Here is a 13,209-nt window from a genome sequence, read left to right as displayed (position 1 = left end):
GCGGGGGGCTGGGCCGGGCCCAAAGCACCGACGCCCCGGATCCCACCGGCCCCGGATCCCACCAGCCCCGGATCCCACCGGCCCCGGATCCCACCAGCCCCGGATCCCACCGGCCCCGGATCCCACCGGCCCTGGATCCCACCAGCCCCGGATCCCACCGGCCCCGGATCCCACCCGCCCTCCTGCTGGAGGAGCAGCTCCACCTGGCACCATCCCTGGGGGCTCTCCCAGCTCTCCTCAGGAATTATTCCTGTCTCCCCTGGCGAGTCCAACAGACACTTAGCAGGGGGCAGAGCTGGAAGGGGTTTCCTGGAAAGGCCCGAGCACAACACGACCGTGGGATTAAATGTTTTCCCCCCGAGTGATTTTTTGGAGTGTGGAGGCTCTGCCTTCGTGAAACAGAGCTCCTGATTTCATAATTGATATTTAAAACCCACTTATTTTAGGCATCATATCAACTTCTGGCTATTTACAGGCCAGAAGTGAGATGTGTGTTCAATTCTTTTGCCCGAAAAAGGGCAATTTCAGTTTTCATCCCTTTTTTTAGAAAGACAAATAGGTATTTTTACCAGACAACCCATATTTTCTGTTAAAGCATTTTCCCTTCTGTGCTATTTTTCCTTCCTTTATGTGGATTTCCACCTTACCTTGAGTTTTGTGCCAACCCCATCAGTTCCAGACACCAAGATGGGATCTCTGTAACCAGCTGCTTTCAAGTCAAAGAGCCCAGCAAAGCCCCCGAGTTCTGCATTGCAGCCTGTCAGGAAACAGGAGGAAAGAGCCCAGTTTTACTTCCAGGGGCTTTCCAGGATCTCCAACACAAGTTCCCTCCAATACTTGTCAACACAACTTTGCTTTGTCACCAGGAAACTTTTCTCTGGCATTTAGAGCCTCTTCCCAGAGGCACAGGAGCTCCTAATCTGCCTGGGTTGGTTTTGTCTCTAATTCATCATTAACTTAAGCCTAAAAATCCCAGACTTGGTGATGGAACAGTCACCAATTACTGTGACTGACATAATTCACCCTTGCACTGAGTGTTTTTCTGAAAAATAGAGGAGGAACTGTAGCAACAGATTGTTACTGGTTGTACTGGTGTGTGTATCTCTGTTTTTCTCTCTGTGTATATCTGATTTTATCAGAAGGTTCTCAGCTAATCTGAAGTAAAAGAGCTTTTTAATGCATTTTTTTATAATTTAAATCTATCCAAAGAATTACAAGGACTTGCCAGAGCAAAAAAGGCACAAATTGATGCTGTTTTAGCCAAGCAAAAGATGTGTCTTCCACATCTGTCTCGGGAATTGTAACCTTTCCACACATTCACCCCCCCAAAATTAAATAGTTCACTTTGCAAGAAATAACAACCCATGCAATCAAACCCAGCAGGAAATGGTGGGGCTTTTGCTTGCATTTGTCCTGTGCTCTCTAACACCCCTGGCATTCAGGAGATGTAGTTTAGAGTCATTTGGGGATGAAAACCTGTCTGCCTGGAGGAAATCACAGGCATTTGCTTCCCACCCATATTTGTTGTGTCACCTGGGAACACCCAGAACACACAAGCAGGAGGTTTAGATCCAGATCCAGAGATAACCCTCATTCCATGGCACAGGAGCAGAAGGTCCATGTCTTACCTGACCTGGACGTGGCTGCAGCCAAGGGCTTGATCTTCTGAACCAGAGTGTTCCCTGCTGCAATGTCCACCCCACTGTTCTTGTAAGTCAGGCCTCTGGAAAAACGGGAAAAGAGGTTATGGAACTGACTGGTGAATCCCAAACATCTGTTTGCAAGCATTATTTGACCGGTGAATCCCAAACATCTGTTTGCAAGCATTATTTGACCGGTGAATCCCAAACATCTGTTTCCCACCAGGATTCCCTTGTTCCCATCCCTAAGGGATCCCCTGCCTGGAATGCCATCCTGCTCCCCCCCCTGCCCAGTGACTCTGTTCCCAGGAACTGATCTCCAAGGACTCATCTCAGGCAGGCTCAGCAGCTCAAGGCTGTTTGGAACCTGACCTGGGGACAGGGATTACTGCACCAAAGAAACAAAGCACGGGGGGTTTGCACCACAGACACTGCCAGAAGCAGGACTTGAATATTCCAAAGTGGCATCAGGATCATCCAGTGAAATCCCAGGACAAAACCAACGACAGAAAAGCCCAACAACAAGGTAAAAGAGGCAGAAATAAATCAATGACCTGCAGAGTTTTACAGCTGCAGCTGAAGGGTGGCCTCTCCTTCCCACCTGGGAGGATCCCACCACAAAACCAGCCCTTTTCACCTAAAAGGACTTTCTACTAAACAATATATTTTAAATTTAGTTAAAAAAGACCCAAGTTCTAAGGTGGATTTTAGGACTCTAGAAAGGAATGTCAGGAAGCTCCAGGTGGGGTTTATGTACAAAGAAGTGTTTGTGTCCCCTGTGTCCCCACAACTCACTGGGGACATGAGGCACCACCTCCTATTTTATTTCTGGAGCCAGAGATTTTAATGACCTTTAACTCCCACCAAACACATCTCACTCCAGTTAAGCAGCTGTTATTCCCATGCTGGCAGTGGCAGGAACCAGCTGCATCCCTATTTTAGGTCCAGCCCTACTTTCTCTCTCTTATTGATGGGATCCAGACTGAAGTTCAAATTCTAAGGGTGAAACACACTCTTGATTAACAAGGACAATACAACTAAACAACTGAAACTCATTTAAAATCGACTCAGCTGAACAATAAGATATACAGTTAATCCCCCAAACCCATCACAGGAACCAGGCTGAGAATTCAGGAAATATTAAAAACCAGTAAGAGACAGACACAAATGTTTAAATTGCATAAAACGGAGTAAATGTTTTTGTACTCTATTAAATCTAATTTTAAGATGTGAGAATTTTTTTTAGTGTCTAGGACACTGTTTCTCCTGTGAAGATCATTGCTGTAATATCTGGCACTGACCAAAACAGACTAAAATCCCAGAATAAGTGGCCCAAAGTGGTGCTACCAGGAAAATACCAAGGTGTCTGCACTGCCACCACATCCCTGTCAAGAGCTGGCAAGAGGAAAACAATTATCACAATTCTGTTCAGGCTGTGAGTGAGACTCAAGGAAATAGTGTCCTGCAACAACTAGAGAGCAATGTCAGGCCCTCTCATAGTAAACATTCACCAGATTTTCACCTTGTTTTTAAAAGTATTTTAAATTTCTAGTTTGTTTTTTTTTTATCTACTTTGGTCCTTTAAATGAATCTCTAATTATTTAGGTTTTCTGAAATACTGAGTAAATGTTCTGGCTGTTTTCCTGAAGGGAGATGCCTTGGGATGAATCCTCCTGGTAAGTCCCCAACGTTCCAGGCCAACCTTTCCCCTTCCTTCCCTGTGGGCAGCAAATCCAACGGGGATGGGGCTTGGAGCAACCTGAGCTGGTGGAGGGAGTCCCTGCCCATGGCAGGGGGTGGAACTGGATGGTCCCCGAGGTCCCTTCCAAGCCAAAGCAGTCTGGGACTGTGGGATTGACACATTCCCAACTGTTCTGCCAGTCCAGGAGCAGAGCCTGGGGCAGAGCCCAGGGCACTGAGACAGGCAGGGACTGCAAAGGGCTCCCAGGAGGCTCCTTGATGAGCCAGGGATCCTCCCAGCCAGGCATTCCAGGCAGGAAACTTGCTGGCTGTGGCCCATGAACCCAGTGCTGCAGGGAACTGCTCATTAAAAGCCTCCTCTTGCCTCACACACTGACCTCATTATTTACTCCTACAAACACAGATCCCAACTCCACGGTGCCACCTCCATTGCTCAGGGGATGCAGAGCACTTGGGAGAGAAAGAAGACTAAATACCAACACCCTGGTTCACTCAGGAAGTTTATTGATCACCATTTGACAGAATCCTAACAGGACCCACTGTCAGCACCGACAGAACTCACTGAAGTGCCCCCAGGCTACAAAATAACCCATTAGCAAAAGGAGTGTTTGGAGCTAACTGGAGACAGGCAGAGCTGCTTCAGATCAGGGGGAAAGGAGTCTAAAAACCTGCGAGAAGCTTTCAGTGACATGAGAGGGACAACAGGACTCACAGCTATAAACAAAAACCCCACACCCACGTGATCTCCAGACTGCTCAAACTGAACACTGGGAAAATTAAAGGAATAAGGATGAAAAGGAATGATAAATCCTACCATGTTGCTGGCCAGCCATTCCAGAAAAATTTGTATCCCAACAAGGTGGAGGCTTCAAGATAACTTTAACCCTTTCTAAAAACTCTAAAATGAACCAACAGATCAGCTCAAACTTTGTTCATATTTAGAATCCTGGAATACCCTGAGTGGGAAGGGACCCACAAGGATCATCCAGTCCAACCCCTGGCCCTGAACAGGACACCCCAACAATCCCACCCTGTCTCTTGGGGCTGTGACCACATTTCCTGATACTAATATTAACATTACACTTCTGGACAATACAAATCCAGAGCAAAAGCTGTGACTTCAGGCCCAAGAACCAGAAGTTGACCTTCCCCAAAACAGGTCTAACAGCCAGGAGCAGCACAAATGATTCCTGGGTGGTTTAACTGATTAGTTTAATTCCACTGTGGTTTAATTGATATTTGGGAATAAGAACATGGAAGAGAGTCATCCAAAAGCCTGTTCCTCCCTGGCTGGTCTTGCTGAGGTCGAGTACAAGGACAGTGGTTGAAACCTGCCAAGAGTGACACGGAATCACTCCTGCCAAGAGTGACTAATGTGGACCAGGGGTGCTATCTGCATGTCAAGCAGGGGTGTTATTGGAATATCTACCTGGATTGCCTGAGGAAAGCTATGGCCCGAGCACCAATGTCCTTCCTGTAGATGGCCCCCTGGAAGTGGATGGAGGCCACCCCCCTGTTGGCCTGCTGCAGGGCCGTGGGCAGGTCGTGCCCCAGGGCGGTGACGGTCAGCACGCGGCCCCCGCTGGTCACCACCCGGCCGTCCCGCAGGGCCGTGCCAGCGTGGAACACCTCCAGCCCCAGCTGCTGGGCCTGGGCCAGCCCTGCCGGGGGGGGGGAGAGAGAAGAAAAGCTGTTGGTTAGAACGTGCTCAGTGAACAGACACTCAGAAACCACAGAGCCAGCGTGAGCGCGCTGGGAAACGGGGACACACTGGGAAGAACTGCACTCGTGGGAGAGACGAGTCTGCTTGTGTGTCAGGGGAGGGGAACTCACTGACACACCTCAGCCCATGGGAGAGACGAGTCTGCTTGTGTGTCAGGGGAGGGGAACTCACTGACACACCTCAGCCCATGGGAGAGACGAGTCTGCTTGTGTGTCAGGGGAGGGGAACTCACTGACACACCTCAGCCCATGGGAGAGATGAGTCTGCTTGTGTGTCAGGGGAGGGGAACTCACTGACACACCTCAGCCCATGGGAGAGATGAGTCTGCTTGTGTGTCAGGGGAGGGGAACTCACTGACACACCTCAGCCCACGTGTCATTCCAGCTGGGCTGTGTGCCCCAGTGCCACACACAGCACAAACAGCAGCAGCAGGGTAGGGATCAGTGAGCAGAACCCCTGGACTGCAGCAGGTATTAAATAACACTGTGCCAATGTTAAATAATGTTAAATAACACTGTGCCAATGTTAAATAATGTTAAATAACACTGTGCCAATGTCAGGTGTTAAATAATGTTAAATAACACTGTNTGTTAAATAATGTTAAATAACACTGTGCCAATGTCAGGTGTTAAATAATGTTAAATAACACTGTGCCAACGTTAAATGAACGTGGAGAAACAAAAATACAACAGAACAAACCCAGAGGGGTGAAAATAGAACAAACTGAGATGGGTGAAAATAGAACAAACTGAGATGGGTGAAAATTCAGCTGGTTCTTGCTGCCCCACAACCCCAGTCTGCATGGATCTCAGCTCCAGGGATTCACCCTCACCCAGCAAGAGAGAGAACAGGAGAGGAAGGAGCCTGCTGTGGTTTCTCCTGCCGCATTTACCTGTGATTTCCAAGCCCTTGGGATACGCCCCCGGGTAGCCCTGGCTGGCCATGACCACGGTCACGGCTGCACTGCCCTCCAGCCACACCGGCAGGGAGCTGGAGAGCCTTTTGGTGACAACTGCCTGCATGACCTCGTACAAATCACTCTGCAGCAGGGGCAGAATTACCTGCAGAAACACAAGAGCAGCCAGTCAAACCCAGCATTGCTCTGTTTTCTCCCCTGGCCTTTCAAAAGACACTAATGCAGCTGTAAAAATAACATTAAGTATTTCACACATACCGCCTGTAATCTGGGTACCCTTAAAAGCACCCTTCCTTGAAGGTAATTTCTATGGGTAAAAGAAGGGAATTGTTACATCTGGAGGGGAAAAGGTACAGGACAAAGAACCCTATTTATCCTGGAGAATAGAAATTAAGAGAGTTTTTTCCACTTTCGAACTGGGAGTGAGGAAAAGAAGTGTTGGCTTCTTTAATAAATTAAAAAAAAAAATCCAACTCCATTCCAGAAAAGATAGGGAAGTGCTGAATTCCAGTCAAGCTGGCCCCTGTGAAGCCCAGATTTGAGTCCAGCCTGCTGGAATCTTCTCTGGAATGGAGCAATTTCCAAAGAGATCTTCTGTCCTGAATAAATAACCCAAATATTTTAAATCTCAGTGCAATTAGCTAATTATTCACCCAAAAGCTGGTTAACAACAGTGGCAGATGGTCACAGATTTTTCTCCCCTAAAGCCAAACTGTATCTACCCCCAGAATAACTCACCTGACACTCTGGGTCACCAAATCTGCAGTTAAACTCCAGAACTTTAGGCCCATCTTTGGTGAGCATTAATCCAGCATAAAGCACACCTAGGACAGAAAATGATGTGAAAAACTCCCTCAGCACCTGCCCAGCTCATTTGTTTCGAGTCTGTTGATAACAGGGTTTAGAAGGATGTCCCCTGTGCTCACTGAACTTGAGAAATGGAACAATAAATCAGGCAGAAACAGTTGTGGTCACAGTTTTGCTGTTCCTGGCTGTTCTTCCTCACTTGACAATTATCCCCCATTCAGGAAATGACATCTATTGATTTCCACGGACTCTGAATCAAGCCAGTGACACCAAACCCAGTTGCCAAAGAAATCAAAGCTATCTCCCTTACCTTCCAGGCTGAGTTAGGCCTACAAAGAGGAAAAGTGAAATAAAAGGTCTTTCTCCTCATGATTAAAAACCCCAGACTTCTGTACCTACCCAAATAGGGGACACCTTCTTTCCTCATGCCATCAACAGTCTTCTGAAGTACAGTATCTCTGATTTGCTGCAGCAAATCTTTAGAAATCTAATAAAACAGGACCAGAAAACAGGGTTTGTGAAAAGGGAGGGCACGATTTTGTGTTTTTAAGACCTGAGCAGAACACTTGGATGGTCCCCTGCTCACTCCAAGAGTGAGTCACTCCAAGTTTTCCAATGGAAAACTAATCATTCTTTTCCCTCTGTTTTTGCAGACAGAAGTTCCTTGTCAAACAGACACCAAACTGCCTCAAGGCACAGCAGAAATTCATCCCCAGCTTTGCCTGGCACAGGGTAAAAGTGTGACTTTGGAGCACTTGGTTCTAACGATCAGCCCTTCAAAACACTTCAAGACCCAGGCTGTAGAAACACCACTTCCACCTTTAAAATTCAAAGGAACTCAGTAGGAATACCCTCCTCTTCAGGGAAATTTAGTAAGTGATGGATTTGACTTGGCCTTGTTTCTTTTAGGCAGCTCTTCCCATCCACAGGAGCCCGTTCCCTCCCGTTCATCCTGGTGGAGCTGAACGTTCCCCCCTGCTTTGTAGTGAAACATCTCCTCACCCGTCCCTTTTTCCCTTCCCCACCATCCCAGTTTTACCTGAGGAGCTGGGCAATAGGCTCCCATCCCTCCCGTGTTGGGCCCCTCGTCCCCATCCAGCAGCCTCTTGTGGTCCTGGGCCGGCGGCATGGGAGCGACGGTGACGCCGTCGGTGAAACACAAGCACTGGGGAACAGGGGGAGCGTTACAATTCCAGCCTGTGCAGTTCTGCAGCTGAGGGGGAACGGTGGCACTGCAGCTGCTCTGCGGGGACACTGAGGAGGAACAACTCTGCCCCCCTCGCCAAACAAACCACGGGATTCTGAAGAGTCGCCTTCCCCTCGTTTCGTACGAACCCTCCTCCAGAAATCACCTCTAATAAAACAGGTAAAAACTACACCACCGGCGGCTGCACCGAAAAGAAACACTCAAAACTTTAAAAAAAAATTAAAAAATTAAAACACAGCCCGGTGGAAATGACTGCTTCCCTCCCCTCCCTCCCCCTGCCCCGGAAGGAAGGCATTCCATTGCTTCCAAGGCTTCCTTTTCCTCGCTGAGAAAGCTGCTTGCTCGTGAATTGTTTATAAATTATTTATACAACAGTTGCTTTTATCCTCAGTATCTTCATCATTACAAGGCTGCTGGCAGCTTCTGCAACTGGCTGATGTTGCTCACTGAGGCTGGGTAATGTTGTTCCCTGTCTGGACTAACGTGAACAGCACTGAAACCCATTTTATAATGCTAATTATAAAATTGATAAATCAAGCAAGGATTCTGCTAATCAAAAAGAAAAAAAAAAAGCTAAAATATTAATATATTAAAAAATACGTGGTTTGTGGGAGGTGAATTATCTTGCTGGGCAAGGAAAGCAGTACATTTTCTTCACTGTTGTCAGTCAGCACAGAAAAAAACCAACCATACACTGGATTTTGTTTTATTGTGTTGTATTAAGTAAGTCTGCTGGGTATTCCAAGTTTTAGTTTTTAAATGAAGGGGCTGAATCAGCTTAAAATGAAGGAAAAGTTCTCTCTACCTCTGCAGAGTAAATCAACACTGTCAAAACAAGGACTGATTTTTTTCCATGTGGCAACAGCTGTTTGAGTTATTCTTATTTAATGTGATTTATTTTAACAGACCACAGGGAGTTTGGCTCTTAGCACAGCTGTCTTCAATTAATACCACTTTATTTACACCAGGTAACTGGTTTTAATTGAAACAATGATTTTTTTCATTTACTAAAGAATAAATTTCTCCCCTTTGCAGGTGGGGTTAGTCCTACAGTGTGTCCTGGGTAGTTTAGGGCAGGGGGAATCAAGGTGTTACAGTGAGATGCACTTACAGAAATCTCTTCTCCTTCAAGAAGCTCTTCAACAACCACGGTTTCCCCAGCTGTGCCAAAACTCTTATCCTACAGGAAAACAAAATCTCTTTACTTCTGTTTCACTGGTTTTAAAGTACTGAAAATGGAACAAGAAATAAATACTTTTAATACAGCAAAAAAACCACAGCACAGGTTTGAGACTCTGAATCCCTTCTCCCCCCGGGGGGTGTCAGCAGTGGGAAATTCCTTGTTCCTCTTTTCTGATTATTCTTAAATAAATGCAGGTTTTCTTACTGAGTATTTTCAAGTGGCAGGGGTTATTTGTGATTCCTGAGCAATTCCACAAGCTGAATTTTGCCCCCATGTCACTGAGACCAACAGCAAGGACTGTCGAGTCTCCCATCTGAAGTTTTACTTGACAGGAAAGTGCAGTTTTATACAATATATGGGAAGGGAGCGAGATTTTCATATCCCAGGGCAATGTCTGAACACTGACTGCATGCTCTGGGTAATTAAGAAATTAAGAACAACCAGCCCAGGCTGACAAGGTAATTTTGGGGTCTATAAGACTCCCTAACACACAGTTTTTTGTACACGACATTGGGGCACATGTTGAGACATTTATTGTCTTATTCACCCCCCAAAATGGGACTGCAGAGCCCCTGTTGAAACCCACACTGAAACACAGGCCTGTCAGATCCCATCTCCTGGGGATCAGCAGAGCTCCAGGGAATTTTACATTGCTCCTCTGCTGACACCAGCTGAGGGCCTGGCCTGGCAGCCTCAGCTCTGTGCTCCTCACTGGTCTGATAAAATCACTGACTTTTGCCTCACTTCTAATTTTGATGCTCTGAATATGTTTGCAGAATATCCTACCTCATTGTACACTTCACTTGGAATAATTCCACTAGAATTTTACTGTACATTCAAGTGCTGTGTGATGAGTCCTAAAGCTAATGGTGCTTGTAAAGATCCTCCTCAGTGCCAGAGCTCCTGTTCCTGCTTGGCTGCAGCAGCCTCAGATGGTATAATAAAAAAAGGAAACACATGTACAAATAAGTGAAATCAGGGTGGGTTTTCATGAAGAATGGTTTTATTTGAGCCCACAGGAAGTATGCCTCCAGCAATAAATATAACAGAGCTTCATAGCTGTCCAAACAATGGGTGGAAGGTTTGATGTCTTACAGCCAAGCTCCTGTCACACAGAAATAAGGAACATCTCTGAGGCTCTGAGAGGGTTCCCAGCCTGTTTTGTGTACCCAGGTGAGTGTGTGACATCCCTGCTCACCTGCATCATTTCAGTGACAGCTTTGCAGGCCTCTGCCTTGGTTGAGGCCACGATGACTCCTTTGCCAGCTGCCAGGCCACTGGCTTTCACCACCAGAGCAGGGAAGTTTGCACTGCAGAGGCACAGGACAGACATTCAACACTAAACAACCTTTGCAAAGACAATTTGAGCATTTCAAGAGCTGAGAGATCAAAAGGTCAGAACACTTCTATGTTTTCATAGCAACCTTACTGAGTAACACACAGATCAAACCAGGCTCCTCCTGCTCTGCCTGTGAAGGGTTTGTGTTTCTTTGCCCCACCACTGAATTCCATGAGTGTTCATTCCTGCTTTCCATGCAATAATTCACTCCTGTATCATCTGGGGTCACCTGGGTTGTACCCTGATGAGCAGACCATCAGTTGCTGAGTAAGTCTCCAAATATACTCCTGGAGAAGAGGCCAAGAACCAGAACAGATGGTTCTCAGGCTGCTCGCTGGGTCTCCACAGCAGGAGTTTGAAAAGAAATAAAACCTGTCCTACATTTTCCTGTAAACTGAGCACTGAACTGTAATTTCACTTTGGAGCAGTAGGTAAGAACCACTTCTATCACCTGCTGCACTTTGACAGTGGTTAAGTGATCCTTTAAAACCTTTCCAGGTGTTCCATCGCAAAGGTATCGATACATCAGCCATCATTTGACTGGGTTTGGATATCCAGCACATAAAAATATGCCTCAAATGCCCAGCCCTGTACCTGTTAATAAAGCTGCAGGCTGCCTTGGGGTCAGTGAAGGCTTTCCACCTCGCAGTTGGGATGCCATGACGGTCAAAGAAGGCCTTGGAAAAGCTCTTGCTGGACTCCAGCTGAGCTGCCTTTGCTGTGGGGCCAAAACACCTGATCCCAGCTGCTGTCAGGTCATCCACAACCCCTGCAAACACAACACAAACATGGTATGAACCTCCAGATGATCTGTGGCAGTCAGGCAGGCCAAGACACAGGAGCACTGACTCCTTGGAACAAGGATGTGAGGAATAACAAGTCACATACATCTCTGCAGTGCCCGTTTCCCCAGCTGGGCCCTGGCTGCATTCCTCCCTGGAATCAGGAGCCTGGGACTCCTGAGGCTCCGAGGATTTGGGAAGAGGTGACAATCCCCCTTTGGTTTATTGGATCTTTTAGCTCAAAAGCCAACATTAGGCTTTTGTGAAGGTGCCAATGGTTGAACAGGTAAAAGGTTCAAACAGAAAAATTACCAGCACGTTTATATTTATCTTTTTTCACCAAGACTCAAACGATAATTATTTCAAAACATTTGGAAAACCAAAACTGCTTTTATTGCTAATACAATATCCTTCAGAAATTCATTTTCACCTCAGCACAACCCCCAGTTTCAGGGAAGGTGTCCCAAAGGATCTGTTCCATTCCCACTGGAGACACTCGGACAGTGCTGAGTGACGACAGACGAGGACTAAAATTTCCCTTTCTTCCTAAAAGCTGAAGGCTGTGATTTTTAGCTTGTTTCTCTTACCAGCAGCAAGAGGGACCTCTGGACCAACCACCACCAGCCTGATGTCTTGATCTCTGCAGAACTGGGCGAGGGCAGCGTGATCACTGACTGGAACAGCTGGTGGAGACACAAAGGGGGGTGAGATCCCATCAGGAGTGTCGGTCAGCACTGACTTTAACCAGAACATAATCTTTTCTTCAGCCAGTCTCCTCCCTCTGTAGAGTCACCATGAAGCTTTACAGATGTAAGACCAGGTTGGACAGGGCTTGGAGCAACCTGGGCTGGTGGAAGGTGTCCCTGCCCATGGCAGGGGGTGGCATTGGATGGGCATTAAGGTCCCTTCCATCCCAAACCACTCCATGATTCTATGATCTCAGGATATTCGTGCCAGTAGGGTGTGGGGAATGAAGCAAGTGGCTGGTGGTGGGATTCCAACTCATCTATTTTCTTTTTTTTCCTTCTTTCTGTAGTGCTGCACTAAACCCACCTCACCGAGACCAAGGGGAATCAGAACATTTGTTTTGTACGTTAAGCTGAAGTTAATTAAGAAGGACCAGTGCTGCCATTGTGGCCAAGGGCACGTGGGCTCAGGTGGCTACAACCATCACCCTTCCACAAACAAACATTCCCTGTGACGACACCTGGACTGCCCCAAACTGTGCAAACAGAAGGAGAGGCTGCCCCAGAGACAACAACGCCAAGGCTCCTGATAAAAACGTTACGCAAAGGCCCCGCAGTCCCACTGAGTTATCGCAGATAAATAAAGCCAAGGTCTGAGAGGATGGACCCCGAGAGCCAAAGAAGGGTGAGCCTGGTGTGGATTGGCTGCTTGGGCTGGGAGGAGACAACACAACAGGGCACCGTGTTGGCAAAGGGGGCACAGAATCCCACAGTCATCCAGGCTGGCAGAGCCCTCCAGGATCACCCAGTCCCACCCCAGCACCACCACATCACCCCCAGTCCATGTCCCCAAGGGCCTCTTCAACACTCCCACACACAGGGACTCCACCACCTCCCTGGGACACTTATTCCAAGGCCTGACCACTCCTGCAGGAAAAAACTGTTTCTAATCTCCAATCTGAACCTGCCCCGGTGCAGTTTGAGGCCATTTCCTCTCCTCCTTTCCCTTGGGACATGGCAGCAGACAGGCAAACACAGCAGGAGCTGATGGGCTCCCCTGGCCAGTTTCTGGGAGGTGATGAGAGAGAAAGGAGAGGAGTGGACAGTCAGTGCCCACTGTGCTCCTGCCATCCTGGATGGATGAATCCACAGAAACATGGAATCCCAGGAAGGACCTCAAAGCCCATCCAGTGATACCCCCTGCCATGGGCAGGGACACCTTCCA

The 13,209-nt window shown here is 47.5% G+C and overlaps 1 protein-coding gene across 1 annotated transcript in view; it reads right to left on the bottom strand.

Annotated features, from left to right (window-relative positions):
- The window catches only part of GART (phosphoribosylglycinamide formyltransferase, phosphoribosylglycinamide synthetase, phosphoribosylaminoimidazole synthetase), a 27,230-nt gene that overhangs the window by 11,050 nt on the left and 2,971 nt on the right, over positions 1 to 13,209 (bottom strand). The window contains exons 3-13 of the mRNA XM_017838846.1: positions 11,886 to 11,981; positions 11,111 to 11,285; positions 10,376 to 10,487; positions 9,106 to 9,174; positions 7,827 to 7,952; positions 7,187 to 7,274; positions 6,719 to 6,804; positions 5,957 to 6,125; positions 4,771 to 5,002; positions 1,629 to 1,723; positions 648 to 757 (exon numbers count right to left, since the gene is read on the bottom strand). Of these exons, the coding sequence (XP_017694335.1) occupies positions 648 to 757; positions 1,629 to 1,723; positions 4,771 to 5,002; positions 5,957 to 6,125; positions 6,719 to 6,804; positions 7,187 to 7,274; positions 7,827 to 7,952; positions 9,106 to 9,174; positions 10,376 to 10,487; positions 11,111 to 11,285; positions 11,886 to 11,981 (1,358 nt within the window). The remainder of the gene's footprint in view (positions 1 to 647; positions 758 to 1,628; positions 1,724 to 4,770; positions 5,003 to 5,956; positions 6,126 to 6,718; positions 6,805 to 7,186; positions 7,275 to 7,826; positions 7,953 to 9,105; positions 9,175 to 10,375; positions 10,488 to 11,110; positions 11,286 to 11,885; positions 11,982 to 13,209) is intronic.

The sequence above is a fragment of the Lepidothrix coronata genome, unplaced genomic scaffold (genome assembly GCF_001604755.1).
Source record: "Lepidothrix coronata isolate B3197 unplaced genomic scaffold, Lepidothrix_coronata-1.0 Scaffold364, whole genome shotgun sequence".
Taxonomy (NCBI): domain Eukaryota; kingdom Metazoa; phylum Chordata; class Aves; order Passeriformes; family Pipridae; genus Lepidothrix; species Lepidothrix coronata.
Note: the sequence above shows the minus strand (reverse complement) of the source record. Positions and strands in the feature narration are given on the sequence as shown.